Raw genomic sequence first — 24,659 nt, forward strand, 5'->3', positions numbered from 1 at the left:
TGATTGGAGACCTTTCAGACTTGCTCCAAAACATGTGCTTTTCTAAACCCCACCTCCACATCCTCCCTCCAGCCAAGGGGAGCTGTCTGGTGGTTGCATATGCGATGCCCAATGCTACCCCTTTTGTCTAAGAAATTAAAACAAAGTAACCTGATTAACTAGGATGGAAGGAATTAAGCCTGTGTTTGTGGAGATGAGGATCAACAAGGTCACTTAACAACACTTGTTACTCTGGGCTTCCTTTGATTGGCATATCAGCAGCTACATGCCATAAATTACCAGGATGGATTCTCCTGTGCATCTAAATGCAGAAGTGAGGCAAAGTGTTATTTTAATTAATATCTAGTGCGTGGTTTTCCAGGTGCTGTGCAGCTCCTATCTTGACTTGTAACCTCTGTTATTTCAATTCTAAAGTCCTATCTGTGCTAACAGTACTGCATGCCATCCTTGAACCTGCTCCTGGCTTTCTGTTGCTCCCATGTCCCTTGACAGAGACCTTTCCTTAAAGTGAGTATGTTTGTGTTGCCTTGAGGAGATAGGAGGGGCTTAGGGACTGAGTGACATGATCTCTTGGCAGGTTCTAGGAGTTCTCCCAGGTGATGGGCTGGAGCTGCTGGCGTGGATTCTGGAGTGAATTAGTTTGAGAGGTGTTCCTGGATGCCTGTGGGTCCACAGCAGAAATCTTGGTGCTCCCACTGTATTCCATTAGCAGCAAAGTGTGAGGTTGCATACCTTGGATTAGAAAGCACTTGAGGATGTCATTTACTCGGGCAGATTTCCCAGCTGACTGAGCATTCCTATTCCACTAATTATGAACCAAGAGGGTGTTGTATGCAGTGGCACCCAGACAAGAGGAGCTTTCCTCTCTAATGGGGGCAGGTTGGGAAAAAGCATAATGGATATGCTAATTGTTATCCTCTCCCATTATGTGCAATCAGTTGGAACAAAGTAAAGCTTCCTTTGGTAGCTCCTGAGAAATGTGGTGCTCAGATGCTGCAGCTGGCTCCTTCCAACAGCTGGCATCCGAGTCAGCACTGTAGATGAAGTGTATCAGGAAGGGATAGCTCAGAGCCAGGACTGGCTGGAACTGGCAGCTTTTCTGAAGTCACCTGGAATGCCAATGCAGGACTGTGTTGTTTTGTTTCTAGCTGGTGTGGGTCACAGGAAGATGAAGTTGCTTTTTCAAATTTCCCAGAACTGAAGTTTGGAAAGTGTAGGGCTGAGAGGAAGCAGTGACCTCAAAATCCTACCAACCTCTGGCTTCCCTCTGTGTAGGGCTGCTCTCGGTCAGCTTGTTTGATCTCACTCCTGCAGCTTTGGGGCAGTTTAAAGAATCCCTCTTCTCAACTCGAGTGTCCTTTAAATCCCCAGGCCCATGTTTTCCTATTTGGCATTGCCAGAAGCTGTGCATCCCCATGCCAGGCAGCTGATAGCAGCAGAACATCTGCCTGCTTCTGTGCCCCGTGGATCTTCCTCCTGAGCATAGCTGCCTCGCTCTGCCATGTGTCTTCCTATCATCAGATGCACAGCTCCTTTTGCTGGCTTGTGCTGTTTGTCTCTGATTTAGTTGCACTAAAAACCCTCCTGAAGCAGATAGGTCCTGGAAGGGCCTTGCCTGTTGGTGGTGCATTTGTAGTAGCAACTGGCAGATGGATCCTCAGTGCTCTGCGCTGGAAAAGGTACCAGATCCTGCCCTGGTGCTTAATGCTGTTTGCTGGTGGGCAGCCTGGTCGGGGGACGGGATGAAGAGAGGCAAAGAGGACTATTTAAGCCTCCACTTTGCCCCAGTTCTGACAGGCAGCTGGTGTTGTGGTTTCCAACATACATCTGAAGGTGTTTCTGAGAGTGGGAGTCACTGACAGTGGTAAGGAATTAGGGATGAAGTGGACTGGAACTGGTGGCTAAGCTGTCCTCCAGCATGCTTCCACCCCTGGTACTAGCAGTTGCATATGGCAGATGCATGAGGAACTGCCTAAGTGCCAGGGAGATAGCCCATGGGCATGCTTGGGGCTGGAGCTGTCCCTTTTTTGGTTGCTTCACTGCTTGCCAAGAGAAGGTTATCACAAACCTTTCTAAGCAGCTCCTTCTCTCATTAAGTGAGCTCTGGCTCAATGTTGCTTCCCACGGGGCTGCTCCAGGAGGCAGAGATTGGAGAGTCCTGTCTCCTGCAGCCACCACTCACCTTAATCTCATGAAGAGCTCTTATTACCTGAGTCTCTGCTGTTTTGTTTCAGCTAATTAGTGTTGATGAGATCCACTCACTATTAGGCAGTCTCCTGTTCTTCAGCTTCCTGCAGTCCTCATAAAGCTTACCAAACATGGCAAGATATTAAACCTTTCAGGCACCATAGCACATGCACTGCAGTGGCATTTAGAATCCTTGTTAAAGCAGCAGATTCAGCTGATGTCTTTAGGAAGAGCCTTTAGGAACTTCTTCTCTCCTGCTGACAGGCTCCATCTACAACAGAGTTGTGTGGCTAACTATCCTGCCTGATGGAGAGGATCCTAGAATTGCTACTTCAATGAAAGTACAGCCAATCTCTAATGCAGTAAGTTCTGGATTACGTCAGAATTGATACTTCCCTTGGAATTTATGGTCTTGGTGCCCAAAGCTCAGCCACATCTTTGGGCCAGGAGGTTTGCTGCTGTTTGGTGTACAACTATGAAAAGGGCTCAGTTTCATTAAGCTGTGATGAGACCAGTTTCTTTAAAAGGAGAGACTCAATCTGGCACAGAAAGCTGAGGAAGGTGTTTAGAGGGAAGGTAGGACATGGGATAACATTCTGTGTAATTTGAGCATATGGCATTTTCCTGAGACTTTGGCTAATGCTGTCAACTCCTGCAATTTAGTGTGAATCTCCTGTTGTTTGGCTCTGTTTCAAGCTCCTGGTTTTGGCTTAGTGTCATGTCACTCTCCACACAAAATAAGTTCAGTTTTCTGGAGCCCAGAAGGATCCCAGATCAGAAAAGCAAGCCAGCAGCCATGCTAAAGCCAGTCCTCCCTAAAACCAGCCTTCCTATGCAGTTGATTTATTAGCGTTATGCACCTAAATTGCTTAAGCATATTTGGATTTCACAGGCATACACAATGTTAGAAATAGAAGTGCTGAAGCATCTAAAACCTCATGACTCCACAGGGGGTTTTTTGAACTGATGCTGCTATTGTAACTGCAAAAGAGATGTGCCTGTGTCTAGGTCTTTCTCTCCAGGTTCAGTTTTGCCCTTGCCAATGGACTGCAGGACAAATACAGTTTCTTTCAGGCCCATTAGTTTTTATGAATTTGTTCTACTGCCAGCTTATATTTCTTGAAATTCAAGGCGATGAGCTAGCCCTCCTAAAAGAGCTCTGGTGCTTCTCCATGTAGCTGGGTCTGCCTTCTGGATTTTTGGATGGATGCATTCTGTCAGAGAAACAAGGCTCCTGCTCTTTGCTCTTACAGCATCCGGGGGCACAGACCTGGAGCTCAGCAATGGCGTGTAGGAAGCTTTTTAGCTCGTTGAGTTGTTGGGTGGATGTATGAGCTGAGCATCTATGTAAGACGGAGATATAGCCATCCCAATGGCCATGTGGATTTTATTGTACGTGTTTGAATATGGTAAAACTCCAGATACACTGGGGTTCTTGTCTGAAGCAGCAAGGATTATGTGATGCTGTAGTGTTGTGTAGCACCTTGGGCATCCCTTGGCATTGCATGTAGATCAGCACCTATCAGGTCTAGGAAAAGCAAAGGTGATTTTCCTCAACCTTTCCACACTTCCTGTTTGCTCAGTCATGGCTTGCCTCGGATCTCAAGTTGAACCATCTGAAAGCTATGCTCTGGCCCATTGCCCTCCTGTTTCCCTCCTGCACACTGCTGCAATGCACCAACACCTTCTACAGGCGGTGCTTCCCTTCTTGACTGCTTTGCCAGGTTTATGGAGACTGCACTCCTGGTGGTGGGAGCCACCTTGGCATTTGATTCCAAGGTTAAGCCCCACCATTGAGTTCTTGAAGTGTATGCATGAAGTGACAAACTACATAATGTATGTTGTGGAATATAAAGATAAAGCTGTCTCCTTTCACAAACCCTGAGATTTAGGGTAGGAGACTTTCAGTGTGGGAAAGTTTGTTTCTTATAGGAACCAGAAGGTTTTTAGCTCCACCTGCTTCCAACCACCCAGCACAGGAGATGCCAGCCAATGGGTTTACTGGTAAAGCGGTACCCAGAGGGCAGTCCTGCTGAAATAAAGCTTTGAAGAGGGCTACCACTTTACACTGTGCTGGGGGAAAGATTGTTCTTAGGTGTTTCTGAGGCACCAGGGAGAGCAGAATGCTTTAGGTGGCTTTTGTCCCCTTTAGGAGCTTCACTGTGGACGTGCTGGAGTGGAGAAGGGAGGAGGATTGCTTACCATGGAGAAAGTTGTTACCTTTCTACCTCAGCCCGGTGCTGTGCCTGCTTGCTAGGTTCTGGCCAGTGATGCAGCCCTTCTTGCACACTGCTTAAGACTGAAGTTCTGCATTACTGCAGCAGCAACCCCAGGCTCTTCTCCCTGCACAAAGGAGGAAGACTTTGTACGGGTGGCTCCAGTTTGCCTGCGCACTGGGAAAACCAACATCATTTTGGTTCTGTTCCTTTGTGTCGCTGCTAGACTCTGCTTGAGGGCTGCAGTGTGGTGCACAGCACTCTGCCTGTGTTGGACAGCCCTGAAGGTTGGGATGGCAGTCGCAAAGCTGCCAGCGGTGTGCAGGATGAGCCGTGACCCCCATCTCTGACCGAGGTTGCAGGCAGGTGGCTGATTTATGGCCGTGGTGAGATAGGGGTCTCTCAGAGTTAAGCTGTAGGCGAGTTGCCATGGAGACAGGCTAATAAAGCACCAGGCAGCAGCCGGCTCTGACGATGGAAGCCCTGCTACGGGTGCAAGGAGCAGGTGGGTGGAGAGAAGGAGCAGCTGGTATGGTGGGGATGGAGGGTGAGCACCAGGAGAGTGGGACAGGAGTTGGGTTTTTGAGATGGCCCTGCATGCTCTGAGAGGGAAAGGGATGAAGGGAGAAGAGATTCTTCTTCCAGCCCTTTTTGGGAGGAGTATGTCAACATGGTGCTTTTTGGGGTAAGCGGCAGCCTTTGATGAAGGAGCTGGGCCTGTGTGCATCATGGAGCATCTCCTGTTTTTGCATTAGCTACTTGTTTGCTTACTGTATGCAGGTTGGTTTCTTTCTCAGCAGCTCAGAGGGCCTCAGAGAGGATGAGTGGGGGTGTCAGCTTGCAGAGGCCACCCAGTGCAGGACTGGTGCAACAGACCTGTGGCCATGCTCATGGCTAGATTGTTTGTAGAGAAAATGGGACTTGCCCCATGCCAAAGCGTGTGCCTGCATGCAAGAACCACTCTGACTGGAATACTCTCCTAGTGCTGATGAGCCTTCAGCCTCAGAGCAGGTTTCCAGCACCCAACAACTCTGGGGAGCCACATGTCACTGGGTCACATCTCCATCAACACACTGTTTCTGCCCTTTGGTGTTCCTTGGATCAGCGCTGTACCCTGACTGCTGCTATGTAGGAGCTGCAGCTCCCTTGAGTGCTGGATCTGGGTGTCAGCTGGAATGAATGCGGATGGCACAAGCTTGCTTCAAAGAGCTTGGATGTGCAAGACCTGTGCTGCACATCCCTAATCCCGTGATCCAGCCTGTACCTTCAGAAAGGACCATCCAGTCTAAATGCTTCACTAGGCCAGCAGTTATTAAATCTGCAATCCCTCTCAGTGCAAGGGCACTGTAGTATAGATCTAAAACTAAGCACACTTCTATTCTGGCTGGTTGAACAGGGTGGCAGAAGTGAAAGGCTTAGCTAATTATAAGCAAGATATTCCCAGGCTGCTGTACTTCCATTTTGAGAGATTACTCTTCAGTAATATGGTGACAGCCTGAAAGTTTAACCTTGATCATCATAAAAAGGGTTTTGCCTCAATGCCATCTCATTCTGGAGTGTGCCAGAGTTCAGGTAAGCATTTCAACAAGTAAAGGAGAGGGTTTTTTTTTTCAGTAGTATATTTTAAGAAGGATATAAAGCTTTATGATGGAGGGATGCATTAAAAGATAATTGATCACAGGTCTCACATGATGTTTTTATGCCTCTGAAATAGATGGATGTTATCTACAGAGACTGATTTTTAGGGTAGGGCTGTATTCTTCCAAACAGAGCAAAGGTCAAGATGATTCTGGCTGACTATGAGCAGCTATTGATAACATTGCCTTCTCTTTCAGAAAAGGTTTCCTAAAGCAGGGCTTCCTGAGCTGGTTAATGCCTTCTCCCCTGGCCAGAGTCTCAGCTCCCCTGTTGATTACAGTTATCATGTGCTTCTGCTGAAGACCCTTGTGTCTTTATGTCCCTATCCAGATGACAGGAGCACTCTTCACACATAATCTCTATGATTAGTTGGAATCTTCACTTGCTAGGATGAAAGAGGTCCATTTCTTCCGTTAGAATTGGGGCTTCCATTGATATCCCCATTGCAAGGAGGGCTGGCCAGCCCTTAAGGGGCACAAATCATGCAAGGCTTTGGAGCCTTTCCAGGAGGAGTGGTGTCTGTGACTTGGCTGGTAGAGATTCTGATTACTGCTGCTTGGTTGGCTGGTGGTAGACCTTGCTGTGGGGCACAGGTTCCTGCTCTGCCAAGGGTCTGAGTGTGATATGACCTGGATCCAGTGCATCTGGAAGGATGAGAGGGGTGCAGTGTGCACATCCACTGACCTCCTTCTCACTTATAGTGGCTTTAGGTGGGGTACCTTTTGCAGTGCTGACAGCTGTCACTGCTCATGTGACAACATCCTTCAGTTTGTGCTTCTTTCTGTCTCTGAGAGGGAAAGGGGTGAAGGGAGGAGAGATTCCCCTTCCAGCCCTTTTGGGGAGGAGTGTGTCAACATGATGCTCCTCGGGGTAAGCAGCAGCCTTTCTGTCTGACCCCAGTTATGGCCACTTCCCCCCTTTTACAAAGGGAGTCTACTACATGTTATGGCTGCAAAGGGAGGAATTTTGTATAATTTTGGACTTGTTAGGAAAACTTTTTCAATAAAGAGCTTCATGCCCAAGACTATTTCAGGCTGCTGGCAGTGGCAGAGGAGACCTCTCAGAGAGCCAAGAAGGCATCTGGGAGTGGAGTGAGCTATGCTGTTCCTGGGGAAGTCTGTATTGCTGTTGCTTATGGATGAACAGGCCTCAAGAGAACCACATTCTCTGTTGCCTGAGACTATTGTTAGCGCTACTTAAACCTATAAATCTTGGAATGTTCTTCAATATGAGCCATTTAGGTCTTGAGTCACTTGTCTCCGGATACGCTTGTCTTGCTGATTGTGTTTCATGACTCTTCTACCCAAGGCAGCTCTTGCCAACAGCTGAGTCAGATTGGAAAGGAGGAAGAACAAGCATGAGGGCCTCCTCTGCTCTGATCCTATAGGGAATCAATGCTCCTGAGTTATCAGGGTCCTGTGCGTTGCCCTACCCCTGGGAATGGTTCACAGCAGTGTTTTCCCATGGAGTGTCACTTCCCCATGGGAAGGTCGTAGCTCAGGTCTTCAGGACTCTTACTTCTCTGTGTGTTGGGCCTCCTGCTGCGCTCTCTCCTGTTCCCTTGCCAACACTTATTTACAAGCATATAAATTAGGAACAGAAGGAGATGTGCTGTGGAAGAAACTCTGAAGTAAGCAGAAACTTGGTGTCAATAAGTATGGCTGGCTTTTGTTGTTCCCTGGACTCTTCTGTGTGCTTTGAGTGGGAGATGGGACTCGATGATCTGAAATCTCTTCCAATGTGAATTTTCCTATGTTTTCCCACAACTGTGAAGGAAAAAATATAAAGGTCCTTTACTGGCTGCACATATATCTCACTCTTCTCTTGAGTAATGCTTTAGATTCTCCTGGGAAGCAAGGATTGGGCTATGGAAATGCAGAGAACTGATACTTGGACTGGATTTAACTGTTTACGTGCTCTCCTTCAGATTCTTGCCACAACATTTTTAGTGCTCAAAGGTATTTTTGAGAAGGGAGTGATACTTATGGTTATCATCCTTCCTCATCCCAGACCCTCACTGGCAGAGCAGTGGTTATGTGCCACAAAGTCACAGCTGCGGCTGAGTCCTGCAGAGTGTTCCACAAGGAGAGCTCTGCAGGGACAATATATTTTGAGTGCGCCTTACTGTCAGCTGTTGTCTGCCCAGCTTCAGCTGTGGGGCTCTGCAGAGCCTCCTGATCCCATCTGGCTCTGGCCGGTGCGTCCTGCATTGCTTTGTCTGGCATCGCGCTTCCTCTGGGATCCCCTCACCGCCACTTCGTCCTTGCTTTTACTGCCTACTCCTCGGAGCATCTGAACCTGTCTTCCTCCTCCCGCCCTTCCTCTGCGTTTGTTTTCCTCTGCGCGCCGTTTTATTGCAATATAAATCTCCTGGCAATTCCAAGTTGCAGTCCCAACTTTCCTGCCAGGATTTGGGCCTTGCGGGGACGAGGTAGCAGCCTGATAGGGTTCGGGGTACAGCACCCTTCGGGGTGCCGGCTGCCTCCTTGCAGAGCCTCAGCGCCTCGGGGAGCGCCCACACTTCAACAGGTAGGTGCTGTGAGCAGCCCGCTGTGCTCCGCTCGTCCGGCGCTACGGAAAGGATGCTGGGCTTCAGCGGAGGGCTGTGACATCGCTTGGGGCAGGGAGGGCGGCGGGGTAAGGGAGCTGCCTCCCGCTCCGATCAGCGCAAAGCGGGTGGTTAAACCCTCCTCCGGGCCGCGGGGAGGAGGAGGAGGAGGAGGAAGGCGGGGGGATGCTGCTTCCCTCCCTCCCTCTCTCCCTCCCTCGCCGCGGCCGGAGGATCGCGCAGGCGGCGGCTGGCAGCCCGGGCACGGCGGGCTCGGGGCCGCGGAGCGGTGCGGGCTCCGGCCCCCCCCTCCCCCCCCCGTCTGGGGCAGCCGGCGCAGCGGTGAGTGCTCCGCGGGGGTCCCCGTTTTGTTGGGTGGGTATTCCTCGCCGGGCGTGGAGATGGGCGTGCGGGGAGGGGCTGCACCCCCGGCTATTGTCTGTCGGCCGGTGAGCGGTGGGGGGAGAAAGGAAGAGGACGGGGCGTTGAGAGGGAGCATCCTTGATGCCGCAGCAACTCCGGAGCACGTTCGTCCGGAGCAGAGCGGCAGCCCGAGCTGTGCGGGGGACCCCCGGCCCGGCCCACCCGTGCGGGGAACGGGGAGAGAGCAAATGCCTGAAAGAGAACGAGATGAGCCCGGGTCCTGGAGCCGGACGGCATATACAGGGGAAGGGCTGAACAGAGAGAACAGCGTAGTAAAGCAAAGTCAAATTTCCCCCTGAATCCCATAGCCAGGCCTAATGGACATCGATGCTGAGTTGGGATTGGGATGAGGAAGAAAGGGAAGGAGTGGGGTGGTCTCTGAGAACACTATAGGAGGGAAGGGAAAAAGGCTCCAGATCCTCCTCCTGCAAATTAATGGGACTGAGATATGGATCATTTAAAAGGAGCAGCGTAATGCAATTATACATTAGACAGTTCTCACTGCAACGTTTATCCATTGTTCCCTGCTTTGCCTTCTGCCAGAATGATTCTGGTCTGGACGAGGGGAGTATAATTGAGGAAATAATTCATTTCCCTGGCCGGTTGCAGCCACAGTCTCTCCTGAACCTTCAGGCTACCTGTATTTGCAGCAGAGTCCTCAGGCAGAGAGGGGGATCTGGGACCCTCAGTGAGGCTGCTGCTGCCATGGGCTGGTTGGTGGGAGCAGCTCTGGTCCCTACTCACCTGAGCAGCTCTGACAGTGGCAGCGGCGCAGGTTTGTTCCCTCACCTCTCAATCCTTGCACTGAGTGAGAAGAAGACAAATAACAGGTGGTGAGGCAGGAGCAGCCTGCAATAAGAGATGCTGCGTGTGCTTCGGGCAAGTCCTCTTTTTTCTGTAGTCTGTCTTTTAACTCTCTTTATCCCAATGGATAAAAGATCTCAGACTGTTTTGAGAAGATGCTGTTGTGGAGGATGGAGCTCTGTCTGCTGCCCTTCCGCCAGTGTCTGTGGTGGCTGTCTGCCCTGCAACGTGTGCACACAAGTGCAGTGCAAGGAGAACGCAAACGTGCCGCTCCTGCTTACATCCAGAGATGGGAGCAGCTGGGGTGGTTGTGGCTGCACCTGGGCCCTGTGGCACACGCTTGGCTGGGGGCTGCATCCCTTTCCATTCGATCTCCTCCCAGTTCACAGCAGCGCTCAGTGCTGTGGGTATGCACACATGCATTTGCTGCACCGCTGCACTGGGGGGCTGCTGCTTTTGCTTCTGGAGCTTTTATCAGCACTCTGCATCAAGCAGCTTTCCTCCTCCTGTTTTCTCCTCTCCTTTCTTCTTTGTTTGAAGCTGCCACCTATCCCACTTCACTGTCAGCTTCCCCTTAGCCTTTTTCTGCTTAATTCATTCTTTCACCTTGGTTTCTTTTTCACTAAACAGACCTCTTCCTCTTCACTCTGCTCCCTCTCAACACTGTAGAAGAAGCCCAGCTCCTCATCTCAGTAGGAGTATTCCTGCCAACTGTTTACAAAAAGTAGCACAATACCCAGGCTGAATACTGACATAATTACATACCCAGCCAGAGTGTAGTAAATAATCCTGCTTTCAAGCTTTTGCCCAGTGGAGAGTCTTTTGCCATCTCCTTTAGCCCAGGGGTGAATGTATTCTACTTGGCTGCTTTTACTTATATTCTGGAAATAAAGTCAGTGCAGTCAGTGCACATATATGGTATTGCCATATAAATTTCCCATCTACACATTACGTGTCTGAATGTGCATCGTACATCTCTGCTCCTGGTGCGGGCTGTGAGAATAGTGCTGGGCAAGCATGAAGTCAGGGAAGGAGCAACTGCTGAGCTGTGGTTATTGTTCCATCAGTAAGGAAAGATGGCTGTGGGGTGAAGGTCAGGAGCACGGGGTTGGCTGGCTGCTTGGTTGGGGTGCTGGCTGGTTTCCCAAGGATTTGTGTATGTACAGTGTGAATGCTGACTGTGGGCATTGTCAGCACAGTTGTATTTCCAGTAGTGCTCTGAGCCCGAGTCTGTCTGCAGTTGCTCTGATTGTGAGTCAGTCTGTCTGCAGTTGCAGTAGCCGTGAATCAGTGTCTGCCTGTAATTGTGTGGGTGAATCAGTGTTGGCTTGTTACACTTGTGAGTGCAAGCGGTTTCCTGTAGCGGCTGTGGGTGTGAATCACTCTACAGTCCCTCTGGATGTGTTTTCAAGTGGAGAACTGCAATACTGAGATTAGTTTTGTTTTGATGAGAAACTGTCAGGCAGCTCCTTGTTTTGAAAAATTAAAGCTAAGCTGGGAGTTGGACATGGAGCTCGCTCAACTCCATCACCAGCCTTCTGCAGCAGGGACCCAGATCAACACTTGCTTTTGCGATCTGTGTTAATCTGAACCTTTAAATTTCCTTCCCTTGTGCCTCTGATTTCAAGTGTCCCATTATGCTGGTGTCTCTTGCAGAGCCGCAGACATCACATTTGGTAACCATCACGTGTGCCTTGTACCTTGCATGGCAGATTGATGGAAGGTTGTTTATGGCCTGTGCGGGGTGTGCATTGATAGGGACTGCTCAATGCGCTCCTCTCGGGTGGAAAGCACAAACGGTTTCATGTCTGAGCTGAAAACTGTGGTTCCTCTGCCGTGTGCAGCTTGCTGTGAGCCAGAGCTGTTCCTCTGAGATGGTAAACAGCAAGTTTGATTCACGTAGGCAGGGGTACTGCTGCCTTCTCCTTGTTCTCTGATCCTTATAAATGCTCTGGTAGCTGTTGGGCTTCTGGCAGCATCTATTTAGCACAAAGCAGAGCTAAGCAGAGAGCCAAGTCAGAAATCTGGGCTATGTTAGATGATGGAAGCAGAGCACTCCCGTTGGTCCAAGCTGACAGACAGCCTTCCCTGTGCTTGCTGGTACAGGTGGAGTGGTGCTGGTGGGGCTGGAGTGCTTCCAGTGCATGCTGGCTTGGTGTCTGTGCTGTGCAGGGTGTGTGTGCCTCCTGGTTAGCTCATCTCATAGCAGGGAGCCTGTCAGACAAGAGTCTTGTGAAGCATCATGCTTACTCCACTATTTCCAGGCTCCCAGACAAACAGTGTCTGCTCACTGCAACCCCTGCATCTCCCCCAAAAATAGTTTTATTCAAAGAAACTCTTCTTTTTCACTGAAGCTATTGAGAATTGAAGTGAAACCTTCCCAGCCGGGGACACAAGGCAGCATGTGTATCATCTGCCTTTATTGCTGCTGCACCGTGTGGTCACTGACTGCCCATCCCTGCAGAGAGCTCCAAGCCTTCCCCACAGCAGTGATGACCGCAAGGCTGGTGTGTTGCAGAGGATTGTGGCCAGCTGTTACGTCTGAACAGCTCTGCGATTTTTGAGGAATGTCAGAGGACCTCTCCTGATGACTGGGACCTGGTTTGAAAGGCTCCAAGGCAATAAAGAAGGGCTCTGAGGAGCCACTTGTGCTGTGTGAATGCACCTGATCTGGAGATAAATATGCAGTTGTTGTGAGGTCACCTGCAGTGCTTGGCTGTGCTACTGTGCAGGTGGTGGATGTGCTCGGCACCAGCCGGGTTGAGATAACACTTTTCCCCCAGTGTGGGAGTGTTTCTATCTGAGCCTTTGGATTATGGATGCCTCTGCTTCCCAGCCTGTTTTCCAGCTGGCTTCCCAGCAGTAGCTCCTCTTTGCACATACCCCCTGAGATACCTGATTTGGCAGAGATGCAGAGCAGCTGCAGGTCCTGGGGGCTGTGGACAGAGTGGGAGCTGCAGTGCTCAGCACTCCTCCAGCTGATGCGACTGATAAAGGTATGTGGCACATGGGCACGGCAGCTCAGTGACACTGCAGGTACACCGAGACTCTTGGTGTGGTAACGGTGGGCAGATGTGTCCTATGGGCTGCTGCTTCATCAGTGCCACCTGCATGATGAGCCTGGCTAAGTGAATCAAATTGCTCCCTTGGCTGTGTGTGTTTCAAGGAGGTGGTAATTTGAGGAAGATGCCAGTGTGACTCTTGGAAATGTACCTGTGTGGTTTTGCAGGGCTCTTCACTCTCTATTTGCTCTCCTTTGCTTGCATTCTCCCTCCCTGAGTTGTTCTCCCAAGGTTTTTTTTTTTTGCAAGCTGTACCTTTCATTCTCCACCTCCAGAGCTCTTTCCCTTGTCAGCATGAAACCTGTGCTAATCATAATTTCCTAGGAAATAATTTCAGAATATTTAATGGCTTCTACGATAAGGAGTGCTTGAAAGATTAGGCCCAGCATGCAGAGTCAGGAGATCCCCATTGTTAACGTAGCTACATGGAGATCCTGCTGATCCAAAAGGTGCCAGAACCCATTGGTTCCCAAATCTCATCACAGGAGGAACCAATGTATCACTGTCTTGGGGAGAGGGAAGCTTTTCCAATTCCTCCTTCCAAAACTGCATATCCAGCAGGAAAGCTCTGTTTCTTGGGAGTGTTGTTTTGCTATGGTGCTCTGGAGATTGGGCACGCAGCATGTGTTGGAGAGGAGTGGGCATATTTATGATGCCTTTAGGTATCTGGCTATAAAGAAACCTGCCAAAACCCCAAGTGCACTGAATTGTACTTTAAGTATTGCCGAATCCCAGCTGCAAAATGTTAGCGGGGCTCCTTAGAAAATCTGCATTTGATTCAGCTGTGGAGGTTACCAGCAACTGCAGAATTAGTGATGAATGTGTTTGCTAAGCGTGCCATTAAGAAATGAGCCATGGGCAGATGGAGGAAGGAAGTGCAGAGCTGCTTTGAGCACTTCCCATGCTCATAGAGAAGATGCTGGGAGCTGCTGTGCCATGGGGATCAACTGGGCTCTGGCTAAGCACTATTTAAAACTGTACATTTTAGGGGAAGGAGGAGTGAAGACATCCTCTGCTGAGGTTTCCTTGTGTTCTTCAGAGATGCAGTCCTTGCCTGGGAATGGGGTGACGAACACCAGAGCTGGAAGGAGGTTGCTCCTTCTGTGTCTGCCCCAGTACTGCTTGGCTCAGCATCTTGAGGCCACCAGGGTTCACCACCAGCAGCCCCTCTGTCAGTCAGGAATACCAACCACGGTCTTTCAGACTGGGTCTGCTTTGCAGTCCATGTCTAAGAAGTGTAACAGAGCCAAAGAGTAAGGAAAATGCAGCATAGTCTCTTCTGTCCAAATCCCTCAGGCAAAACATGAAACAAGAACAAACAGAGAGAGCTAGAAAACAGTGCCAAGCTATTTCCCATGCTGTGCAGTCCTTCCTGAGCCCATAAGAGCCTTCTCAGTGAACCAGCCATGCATGTGCTCTCATGCCCTATCTCAGGGGCATCCTGTGTGCTAGAACACTGAGCTCTCAGAACAGGGGGCTGGTGAGGACAGATATTCTCTTAACGCAGGTGTGCAGAGCGGTTTCTGATCCTTAAAATGAGTCTTGAGCATGTGTTTAACTTGATTCAGGAAGCCCTGCTATCCTTGGCTAGCACCTTCAGCGGAGCAAGAAGTACAGAATTGACCATTCATCTCCCATGTAAGGAAAACTGCATGAACAAGTGGAAATGTGGTTGTCTTGAATTTCTTGGTTCAGACAGCCATCAGGTAGCTTTTATCACTTCTCCTGGCCTTATCTTTTCCTGAATTACTTCAGCTGCCCTGTCCCAGTCTAGGTGCATCATCTTCCAGCCTGTGATCTCACCAAATCCAGGAGTTCCTGCAAAGCTGTGAAGCATCTGCTGTGAAATGGGATGGTCCTGATTCACGTGGATAGCACTGGTTAAAAATGCTGGCAGTGCAAATTCTGCCAAAACAAACAGTTCATTGAAATCTGTTGAATGGGAAAGCGATTTCAATAAGATTTCTTTAGCGGTGATGTGGAGAGGGAAGCCAGCAGTGGGTTTTTGCTTTTGGCTGGTGATTGAAGTTGTCTTAGGAAAAAAAAAAATAAATTAAATCCTATTGTATAATCTTCAAGTTAAAGAGAATTGAAAGGAAATCTGTTGAGGAGCTGCTAATTGAAGGAGTTCTGAATTTGCCTTGTAAGAAACATCAACACTTTAGCTGTCCTTGTTCTGTTTTGGAACAAGCTTCCCCAAACTGATGGAGTTTCCCACAGAGCAGATGTTCATTCCCTAATTTGTACTTCATCAGCAAATACTTGAAATCCAACCTGTGTCCTTGCTCAGCTATAGGGTGGCAGGAGTCAGAAGATTGATTTCAAAGCAGGGCTCATTGCCTATGATGGTGCAGGTGTGCCCGTGCCAGGACAGCTTCCCCCAGAGTGTTTGCTTATTGGTAGTGGGAGGGTTGTGCTCCACTTGGTAGCCTTCCACTTGAATAAGGCCCTGAACCTACAGCCAAACTTTCAGCTGCACAGCATCAATCCATGCGCTGAGGCAGAGGCTTTAAATGAGTAATGGGGAGGAAGACAAAGGTAACATGTGAAATATGCTCCATGCAAGGCTGTGGTCAAAAGGAGTCCCTGGCTGTGGCTCTGGGCTCATGGCTGTGCCCGGCTGATGCAGCACCAAGCCGCCCGTGTGTGCCAGGCAGGAGCTGTCTGTCGGGCAGATGTCATGACAAGCTGTATTTATCCTGGCTGTTGCTTGGCAGTACTGTTCTGAGGTGCATCAACATAATGAGATACATAAAAGGGGAAAGGCAGTTAAATGTGTAATTGCATCACAATAAACATAAAACTGAACATTAATGAAAAAATCTGAGCACGCTTAGTGTGGTACAGTTGAACACTCCCACTACCTCGGGCCCTGGTACCCTAAGTTTATGATAATTTCTGGTGATGTCGTTAGCAGAATTAAATGAGTGTCTAACTGTCCAGAAAGACATTAGAAAGAGAAAAAAATGGGTTTTGAGACTTGTGGGTGTCCCTGGGCAGCATGAGTTGGGGAGCTGCTGCCGGGTGATGCCTGAGCATGAGAGGTGAGGAGAAGGAAAGGATGGGTGCAAGAAGCAGTGTGATCACTTTGGAAATGGAACTGTGCAATGACTGGGAGGGATCAAAGCACCTGAGGGGCTGCTGGATGCTCAATGAACATGTATATGTGTACGTACATTCCTGGCTCTGACCCTACAGTGCTGCCTCTGGTCCAACAAATGTGACACTCCAGAAAGAGTATAATGGCTGACATGGATGAACCACTGGGAAAAAAATGGAAGCAAATCAATTGCTTTCCTCCTAGTAAATTAAATCTTCTCTCTTCTGTGCCCCCATGGCAGGTTTTGGAGGCTCGCTTGCTGCTCGCTGCGCGTTGAGGCCATGGCACCGCAGCTCACTGGAATGGCATCTCTCTCTCTTGTTGCCCTTGGACTCCTGCTGTCAGCTGTCCCTGCTGATGCTGGGTAAGGTGGCAAGAGGCAAGGCCTTTGGCCAAGGCTGCTGTTCTTTCTCAGTGCTTCAATATACCTGTGCTGGTACCTGCATGAAGCAGTTCAGGGCATAATCCTGAAAAGATTCTCTGCCATTTCTTTGGTTGTGCTCCTGGGCAGCCTTTGTAGGCATGTAACACAACAGCAGTGACTGCTGCCAGTGCCTCTGCTCTCAGCCCCTGTGCCTTTCACCCAGTGACTGCTCAGTCTTGCACAGCTGAGCTGACTGATTACATTAACACTAGTTGAGCTGTTCTTGCTAAGGACGGTTGTCAGCATCTTTTGCAACAAAACCAGTTTTCAAACATAGCCTTTCTGCATCTCAACTTTGGGTGAGGAGTGTGCTTGGATGATTTTTAACCTGAAAGTGACACACGCACCTCTTTCCAGCTCTGGTTTTTTAAAATACTCTTTAAAAACAAGCAATCTAGAAAACAATACTGCTTCAGCAGTTTGGCTGTTCATGATGTAGGGAGAACTGTGCACGTAGGATCATAGACTCATAGAATGGCTGAGGTTGGAAGGGATCTTAAGCCAATCTAGTTCCAGTGGGGATGTAATGACTTTTTTTCCCAGCCTCTCCTAATTAAATGTGCTGTATAACTGTCTTCCCTGCCTAAAGGCTTTTAATTCATCCCTCCTTGGAGTGTTGCACTGGCTCTGCAGTTTCCCCCCCTGCCCGTGCCACTCCCCTGGTGCCTTCCAAGTAGATCCTATACAGCTCGCGTTGAAGTCAAAACCTCAAATGTCAGCCTAAGTAAAACCACTTTGAAATCTGTAAACTCATTTTTTCCCATTGCTACTGAGTCTCTGTCAGGAGTTCTTTCACAAAAATCTGTCCTCTCGCTCTTTATATTATGGGTAATTTTTAAAGATAGCTTATAAAACATTAATGAATGAGCTTTCACGAGCGTGCTAGCTATTCATAAGTTATAGATGGTTATATACCCATCAGCAGACACGGTTACAGATTGCTTTTAACTGTGACATCCAGTGAAAGCTGGCACAATTGAAACCTCGCTAATTACAGCAGGCACTTGTTAAATTCCTCAAAATCCCCTTTACTTGGGGAAGTGCAGGTATTTCAGATTTCCTTTGTGCTCAAGTCCAGGTGAAAACCAGAACCACTGTTTTGGTTCAGATAAGTATTAAAGGCTGAGATGCTGAGGGGTTTTGCTGTTTCAGCATTGTGATGTTGCATGGGGCTGAGGGATGCATCTCAAGTGCTTCATGGCTTCGTGCAGCTGCTGGAGGCTGAGCTTCCTGCCTTGACCACTGCTCCCATAAGAGCTGGTATTGGTTCACTACAAATCAGACACCAAGAGCCCTTGTGAGATGTGAGATCTGATCCCTGGAGAAACAAACCACAAGTACTTGAAAGCCAATTTCCCACTGTCTTTGGTCACTGATGCAGACAGATTAATGTCAAAATTGCTCAAAATGAGATATTTCAATTAACGGCGACATGCTGAATAACATCGATTCAGCCTCTCTCTAAAAATAACTACAACAGTACTTGCTCTTTTTTTTTTTGGTAGAAATCAGATTTTATTATTCCTTTATCTTACAGGAAAGGGACTTTGTGTTGGGGAATCATTTTGGTACAAAACTCCCAGCAGCTCTGCTACTTGTCACCCTCTCGACCCTTCCTAGAATCTTTACAAGTGGACTCATAACGTCAGAGGTGGCTCATCTAACCAGACGGGATGCTGCAGGATTATGCTTTGAACAGCTTCACTAATATTGCACCCTTCTGCTTCCTCTTCCTTTTTTTTTTTTTTTTTTTTCCATTCTTCTTCATAATGATTTCTCAATCCTTGCACTTCATTTCTGTGGTCATAGCGAAGTCATGGCTGCACCCCATGAGCGGAGCAGAGCTTGATGGGCTGAGTGAGCCCTGTGCTGCTCTCTGGGGCTGCTCCCACCTCCTGAACAGAATTCTAGAGCACTGGTTTGATGGCATTGACCTTCCTTATGCTTTGCACCTAGGAGGAGTTTGTTGGGCTTTCTCCAGTGTTATGCCACGTCCCTTATTTTTTTATTTTTATTCTTTAGTATTTTTATTGCCTTCTCCATCTTTCCTGCATTCTCAGCATCTCTACTGAGTTTTGTTTTGTTTTCTGTTTCTTAGTCTTCTGCCTTTCCATTAGTTTTGTTCCTACCAGTTATTTCTGCTGGGAAAAGCTGTGCTTGGAACTTCAGCACTGATAGATACCCTGTGCTGTTTAAAATCTTTGAAGCAGCCGGTTTTGTGAGGATTCGTAGGCTTCTTTCTGTTGATTGAAAGGGAGACGCAAAATGCAAATGTGCAATTTGAGCCCCTTGGGCTTGCGAAATTGCGCTGGATATTTTGTTTGGTGATATGAGTTTTGTTTGAGAAATGTGCTGCTTATTTTGCTCCACCTGGGGCAGAAAATGCCCCAAGGAAATCATCTTATTTGGGGCTCCTAGGCTTCTTGCATTGAGCGGAGATAGGAGCATGAAAACTCATTTGATTTTATAAACAGGGAAAGTTCAACAAACTGCAGAAATGGCTCACATAGGGTTTTAATGGCAGACTCAGCCTCCCAGCCTGCTTTACTGATTTCCTATTTTTCTGCCCCTCTTTCCTTTTCCCAGGGAAGAATGCTTGGAAATGGGCTGATGTGGTAAATAACTGGCAGCACTTGCTGCGTGCTCCCACAAGGAGAAGACAGCACTTGAATAACCCTCAGATTCCCAGAAGCTCTGTTCCTCCAACTGCCTTTCATAGGGGCAGGAGAGGGACACCAGCACAGGGCACTCCTAGTTGGGCCGGGACATGGATAAGTGTCCTTTCATTTCCATACTTAGAATGTATAAAGAGTATTTCTATTCTGATTGTGGCTTTTTTCCTCTCTCATCTTTTTCCCAAACACACCAGGCTTTCTCAGAAGCATGTTTCAGACGTCGTCGATGACAGCAAAGACAACATCACCATTTTCACGCGCATCCTGGACAGGCTGTTGGATGGCTATGACAACCGCCTAAGGCCTGGACTCGGAGGTCAGTTGGTTGGAATGATGATGTTCTCTGCATCTGTACAGCTTTAGAAATGAGGGGCTGGCTGTACAGATGACTTTTTGACAAAACTGATGGTTCTGGGAGGAAAGCCAGAGCCAGTCTCTTGTTGGTTGTGTTGTTTTGGGTCCGTTGTATCTCGTTGTTTGGTATTTTGTGAGAAGAGAGGCACACGTCTCTACAACTGTTGTGGCCTTCTGTGACATTACATTGGTAGGCCTGTAGATGGAGCAAATATAATTTTATTTTTTTCTGCTACTTTAATAGGCAGTATCATGTCCTAAATTATGACACCACCAGCTTGCAGAACCTTCCATCCACATTGGCTTTGCTTTTTAGTTGCTGAGTTTTGCTGCAGAACCTCTCTCTTGATGTCCTCTCAGCTGCTCCCCAGGTAGCTGTTAGCTGGGGGGATCTTCTATGTGTACTGATCTGGATAGCATGCACTCAGCCAGGCTCTGCTATCTCCTGAGCTTCCTTCAGCATTGCCATTACAGTAGCTGCTGAGCTCTTATCCAAGCACCTGCAGATGTTCAAGTGCTTTAGAAAGCAAAACCCTAGATAGTCACCTTCCAGTGCTCATGGCATGCATCTAGCATGTTGTATGGAGGAAGAATCAGCAGGGAGATGTTCCTTCCTACTGGAGGAAATGCAGTTCCTACCCAGAGCCGGACTTGCCATGCATCTGTCATTCCCTGTACCTCTCACTGCTAAGCTTTCTGTCTTCCTGCATGCTGGTTAGAAAGCAATAGCCAGGAATTGCACCCTGTGTTCCTCTGCGCACCCCCTTGTCCCCACCTTGTCGTGGCCTTCTTGTATCTCTCCTAGAGAGCTATGGCCCTAAGAAGAGGCTATGGAAAATCTGGAAAAGAATGGTTTCTCCAGCGAGCATCCTCACTTCAGATGGGCTGCCATGCCACAGAGCCCAGCTGGGAAAGGGTTACTCTATCTGCATAGGCTATCCATCAGTTTTATTGCTTTTGTTGCTTGTTTCTTTCCCCCAGAATTAACTGCGGTCCCACTAATAGCTTTGCTTCCTCAAGTCTCCCCGATGGCTCTATTGATTTAACTCAAATGATTCTGAGAGGGGACTGAGGGGGCATTTATGTTCACCGTAGGCTCAGTTGCAGACAGCCCTGTGCTAAGTATTAACAAGAGGACTCCCAAGAGCCCCCTTGCTGGGAAAGTTAAAACCTTTCTTGGAATATCTCTGCTCTGTTGCTTTAGATCCTTTAATAATGTGCTTAACATAATAAATTGTCTTTGGAATCTGAGCCAGACATTGCATGCTCAAAGGCTGCTTTCACCTCCGACTTTCCCTCATGGAACACTCTGGCAGATGCAGATAGGAGGTTGTAACAAAGGCTGTGGGTTTGGGGGGCTCAGGCAGAAATGGACCTGCTGCAAACTAGGAGCCATCCTGGGGTGACTGTCAGCAAGAGATGGGCTTCCAATGTCCAAGGTTACGCAAGAACCAGTGGATAACCAGACAGCAGGGCTTGCAGGCTCACTTCTTGGCCTTGTTTTCCTCACCTTGTGTCAGATGTGTTCTTCTGAACCCCCTTGTCAGCACATGGGAGCAGTATGGGGCTGGCTGTGCCCAGGCTCCTGCCCCCGCATCCAGCAAAGTCTTTTCCGTGCCCACTGGGAACTGAGCAATGTTTGTTTAGACTTTGGAAAAGGAGTCTGTGTAAGCAACAGAGTGTTGATGTGGCGACTTCTCCCCTCAAGATAGCCTCTTTGTATTTATTTTCTTATCCCCTCTGCTTCCACCATCTGGTGCCACCCACTCTAATAGCTGCCATGCCAAAGCTCCTCTTCCCACCAGGATGCTGCAGACTCAGACTGAAGCACAGCAGTGCTGAGGCTGCTTAGCACCCAGAACTGCAGAGATTGTGGCCCCGTGCCTGGATGCTACCCCATCCCTGAGATGTGGCTCAGGGCATCCTCTTAAGTGAGGAGTCCTTGCAGTCCTGGTGATTCTTGGATATCTGGGAGCATGCACCAAGCCATGTTGGAAGAAAGGCTGAGGGTCCCTTCTTCAGGAACACCCACAGCAGCGGGGACACAACCACTTGTGTCAGCAAGAAGTCTTCCATGCCTGGTAGGAGGTTTTTCCCCTGTTTCTGTCATGTGCCCTGGGAATGGCTTGCTCCAATGGGCTGAGTCCTCTGTTCTGTCTGACCCCATGACCGCTGAAATGGTCTGGGCTTGGGAAAGGAGTAGCTACATAAATGGATCGTGTTATGGAGCGTGGAGAGGAAGGAACTTTCAGCAGATAACCTGTCTTTCCCCTGGGTAAACACAGTGCAGATGGGTTATTAAGTCAGAAGAGGAATAGAAATGGACCCTGAGGGAATGGAGACATCTGTTGTCATGGCCAACCTTGTGGGAGAAGAAAATCTCCTGCAGAGTGAGGTTCTATATGGGCAGCTTTGGCCTCCCCTCTCAGTCTGGAGTAGTGGATCACATGGATGCTCTGCCTGGCCCCTCAGGGTTGATGAGGGGCATCTATTTATAGCTCACAAATTCTCTTTGCTGCAGGGGCTTCCTGCAGAGAGGGCCTCTGCTTTGAACCTGGTGCTTGCCTTACTGCAAGGGCTGGAGTGAAAAGTTATGGCCAGGAGAAATAGGTCGGACTGGCTGACGAAGGGAGAGATGTCATACACCTGGCCAGGAAGGGTGTGAATGTGAGTGATGGGACACTGAGTAACACTCTGAGAATGACTGATGCACACACAACTCTGTGGGTTCTTTGGCTGCTTACTGTGAAGAGTGATGTTCTGCAGGCCTTGCACGGCCAGCTGGATGCCCACAGCATCACCTCAGAGAGCTCACAGTGCCTGTCGCTGGGTTGTTTGAGGTTCAGCGATGGTCCCTGTGCAGCTCTCACCTCCAGCAGCATTATTTCCATCTGGTAGTTGTAGGGTTTGTTCTGTTGCAACTTAAATACATCGATCCTGTGAATGCCAGGGGAGGAGTAGAAGGGAGGTTTCCAGACTTTTCACAGCCTTTTCCTTCCTTTTAATGCTCTTTGGCAATACCACATGGAGAGTTTCAGCATTTCTTTCCTTTTCTATCAGGAAGAAGACACAGGGGCTTTTCTATAGCTGTTTCCAAAGCAGGGGAAGAATTTATCCCATCTCATCCTCCAAAGCTATCTGCTTTGGAGGAGATGAGGGAGTCTGAGGTGCTGCTCAGTGTAAGTGTGAGGTTCTGAGTGAGTCTGGAGCAGCGTTGGACTAAACTCCCATACTGGGTGGTCAGAGAAGCCTGCACTCCAGAAAGCTGCTGGCCTTTCCTAGGGGCTGCCAAGAAGGGCAGGGTTTTGTCACAAGGAGAAGGTCCATGAGGACGCAGTTATTAAGAGATGGACTTTAAACTTTCTGGATAAGCCAGTTTCTCCAACTGCAATTTAATTGTAATTTGTAGCATGTTAAGCAGCTGGTCTGGTCTCGATGGCTGTTCTCCCACCTGGATGCAGCATCACCTTCAGGGTAATCTGTGGCATTTCCTTGGAAAATCTCCTACTTCATCACTCTGGAGTCCCCAGATGTCTGTCCACACGCTGCCCCATCAGCAGGACCAGGTCAGATGTCTTGCTGGTCTGTGTCCCCATGATGCGATGAGAGTTAGGAGCCTACTGCAGGGCAAGGGATCAGCAAATACAGGCAGTTGGATTAAAGCAATGCCATTCCCTAAGAGCAAGGTATGTGGCCCTTATGATCTCTTCTCTCCTGGTGGCAGGGCATCATCCTCAGGGCTGGCAGCAAGTGAGTCCCCCCAGGCAGAGAGAAAGTCCCAGCTTGTGTCCTCACAGCTGGGGATATTGATTGCCTCCTCTTCTTCATCTCCAGTGGGATGTTGTTCTTCATGCCTTGCTGTCAACATCTTTGTGCTCGCAGTGGGCGCAGTGCAGAAACCCTTTGGCTCAAATGGGTTTCAGGCTCTGCCTCTTGTACAGCACTCAAACCAAGAATGCCCAACACAGGCACCCCGGTGCCTTTTATCTGGCCTTGCTACGTCAGCTCTGCCTTGCAATTGGTTTTGATCTGTAACCACCTGTTAATATTTATCCTACTAATAGATTCTCTTTATTATTCTCTAAGTGAAGTGCACCCCAACTGGAGCTTTCCCTGTTTTCTTTCCATGGTTCAGTGTTTTTTTCTGTTTGTTTTACTGATGGTGCAGTTTGGCATGATGTCTTCTGAGCAAGCAGAAGTCTGTATCCCTCTTTTACCACCCATGTGTCACTGACTCAAGTGCTGATGGCCAAATGTTTTGGTCTTGGGTTCAGAGTGGCTCCATCTGGGTTGACACACTCCTGTGAGCCACTCAGTGCATTACACCCAGTGCCTCTGTCTTCTTGTCATGACCTCCTGCAAGTAACGGCTTCTCAGTTATTACATGGCCATTCAGGCAGAGGGGCTGAGATAGAACGAAAGAATTACAGAAGTGCTCCCTGCAGCTGATTCCAGGAACCAGGGGGGCTGGGCTCTGTCTGCCCTCCAGTTCCTTTTCTCTCCAAGGTGCAGTTTTTCCCGTGTGTCATGAAGGTACCTACGACTCATGTCATAAACATTATCTCGATCTGTTGTTTGTGCAGGAGAAGCATTAGATGACAAGCCCAGCGGTCCATTGTGTTTTGTTATGATTTCCAGGATTTCAGGGCTATGCTTAATCTGTTTCTCTGCCTCAATATTCCACCTCTTCTAAATTCTCATCTTTTCTCTCTGATCTGACTTCATGCCTTGCATTGATTACTCCGGGGAGGAATTTTCCTCTTTCTTAGAGGAAAATCCATGTCTTATCTCAGCTTTTTGTCTTTGTATGAGATTCCTTGATGAGTTTTAATTTGAAGCTGAGACATTGCCTGAGCAGTGATTTCTTCTATTTACCTTTCTGGGCAACAGGGACCCTGCTCTGTCTTGTCAAATTTCTGAAGTTAAGATCTGTGAACAAAAAAAAAAAAAAAAAAAAAAAAAAAGTTGTTTTCCCCTTGAGTGCAGCTCTCTGAAGGCAGCTTTGCCATGGATTTGCACAGCCCCTGATGCTCCCCTCTCTTTTGCAGAAATCCCTGGTGCTGCTGTTTAAACCCCTGGTGTAGAGGGAGAGGGAGCTCAGTGTGTAAAGGCATGTACACATCAGAAGGCAAGTGAGGAATATGGGCTTGACAGCTGTGCCTAAGGGTGAAAGTCTTCTCTTAAATAAGTTATGAATTTGCTTAGGGCAACGGGCTTGTTATCAGAGC

General features: G+C 48.6%; 1 protein-coding gene across 6 annotated transcripts in view; it reads left to right on the forward strand.

Annotated features, from left to right (window-relative positions):
- Positions 1 to 24,659, forward strand: part of LOC122163709 (gamma-aminobutyric acid receptor subunit alpha-3-like) — a 75,969-nt gene that overhangs the window by 11,294 nt on the left and 40,016 nt on the right. For 3 of the 6 annotated variants that reach the window (XM_042825149.1, XM_042825153.1, XM_042825154.1), the window contains exons 1-3: positions 14,503 to 14,516; positions 16,220 to 16,342; positions 19,272 to 19,393. In XM_042825149.1, the coding sequence (XP_042681083.1) occupies positions 14,515 to 14,516; positions 16,220 to 16,342; positions 19,272 to 19,393 (247 nt within the window). In that variant the 5' untranslated portion in view covers positions 14,503 to 14,514. Of the gene's footprint in view, positions 1 to 6,436; positions 8,571 to 8,901; positions 8,932 to 14,502; positions 14,517 to 16,219; positions 16,343 to 19,271; positions 19,394 to 24,659 lie in introns of those variants that run through there. The other 3 variants (XM_042825150.1, XM_042825152.1, XM_042825151.1) reach the window with 3 other exon arrangements.

Source organism: Centrocercus urophasianus, unplaced genomic scaffold (assembly GCF_019232065.1).
Source record: "Centrocercus urophasianus isolate 14NV4802_14NV808 unplaced genomic scaffold, USGS_Curo_1.0 seq_24, whole genome shotgun sequence".
Lineage (NCBI taxonomy): Eukaryota > Metazoa > Chordata > Aves > Galliformes > Phasianidae > Centrocercus > Centrocercus urophasianus.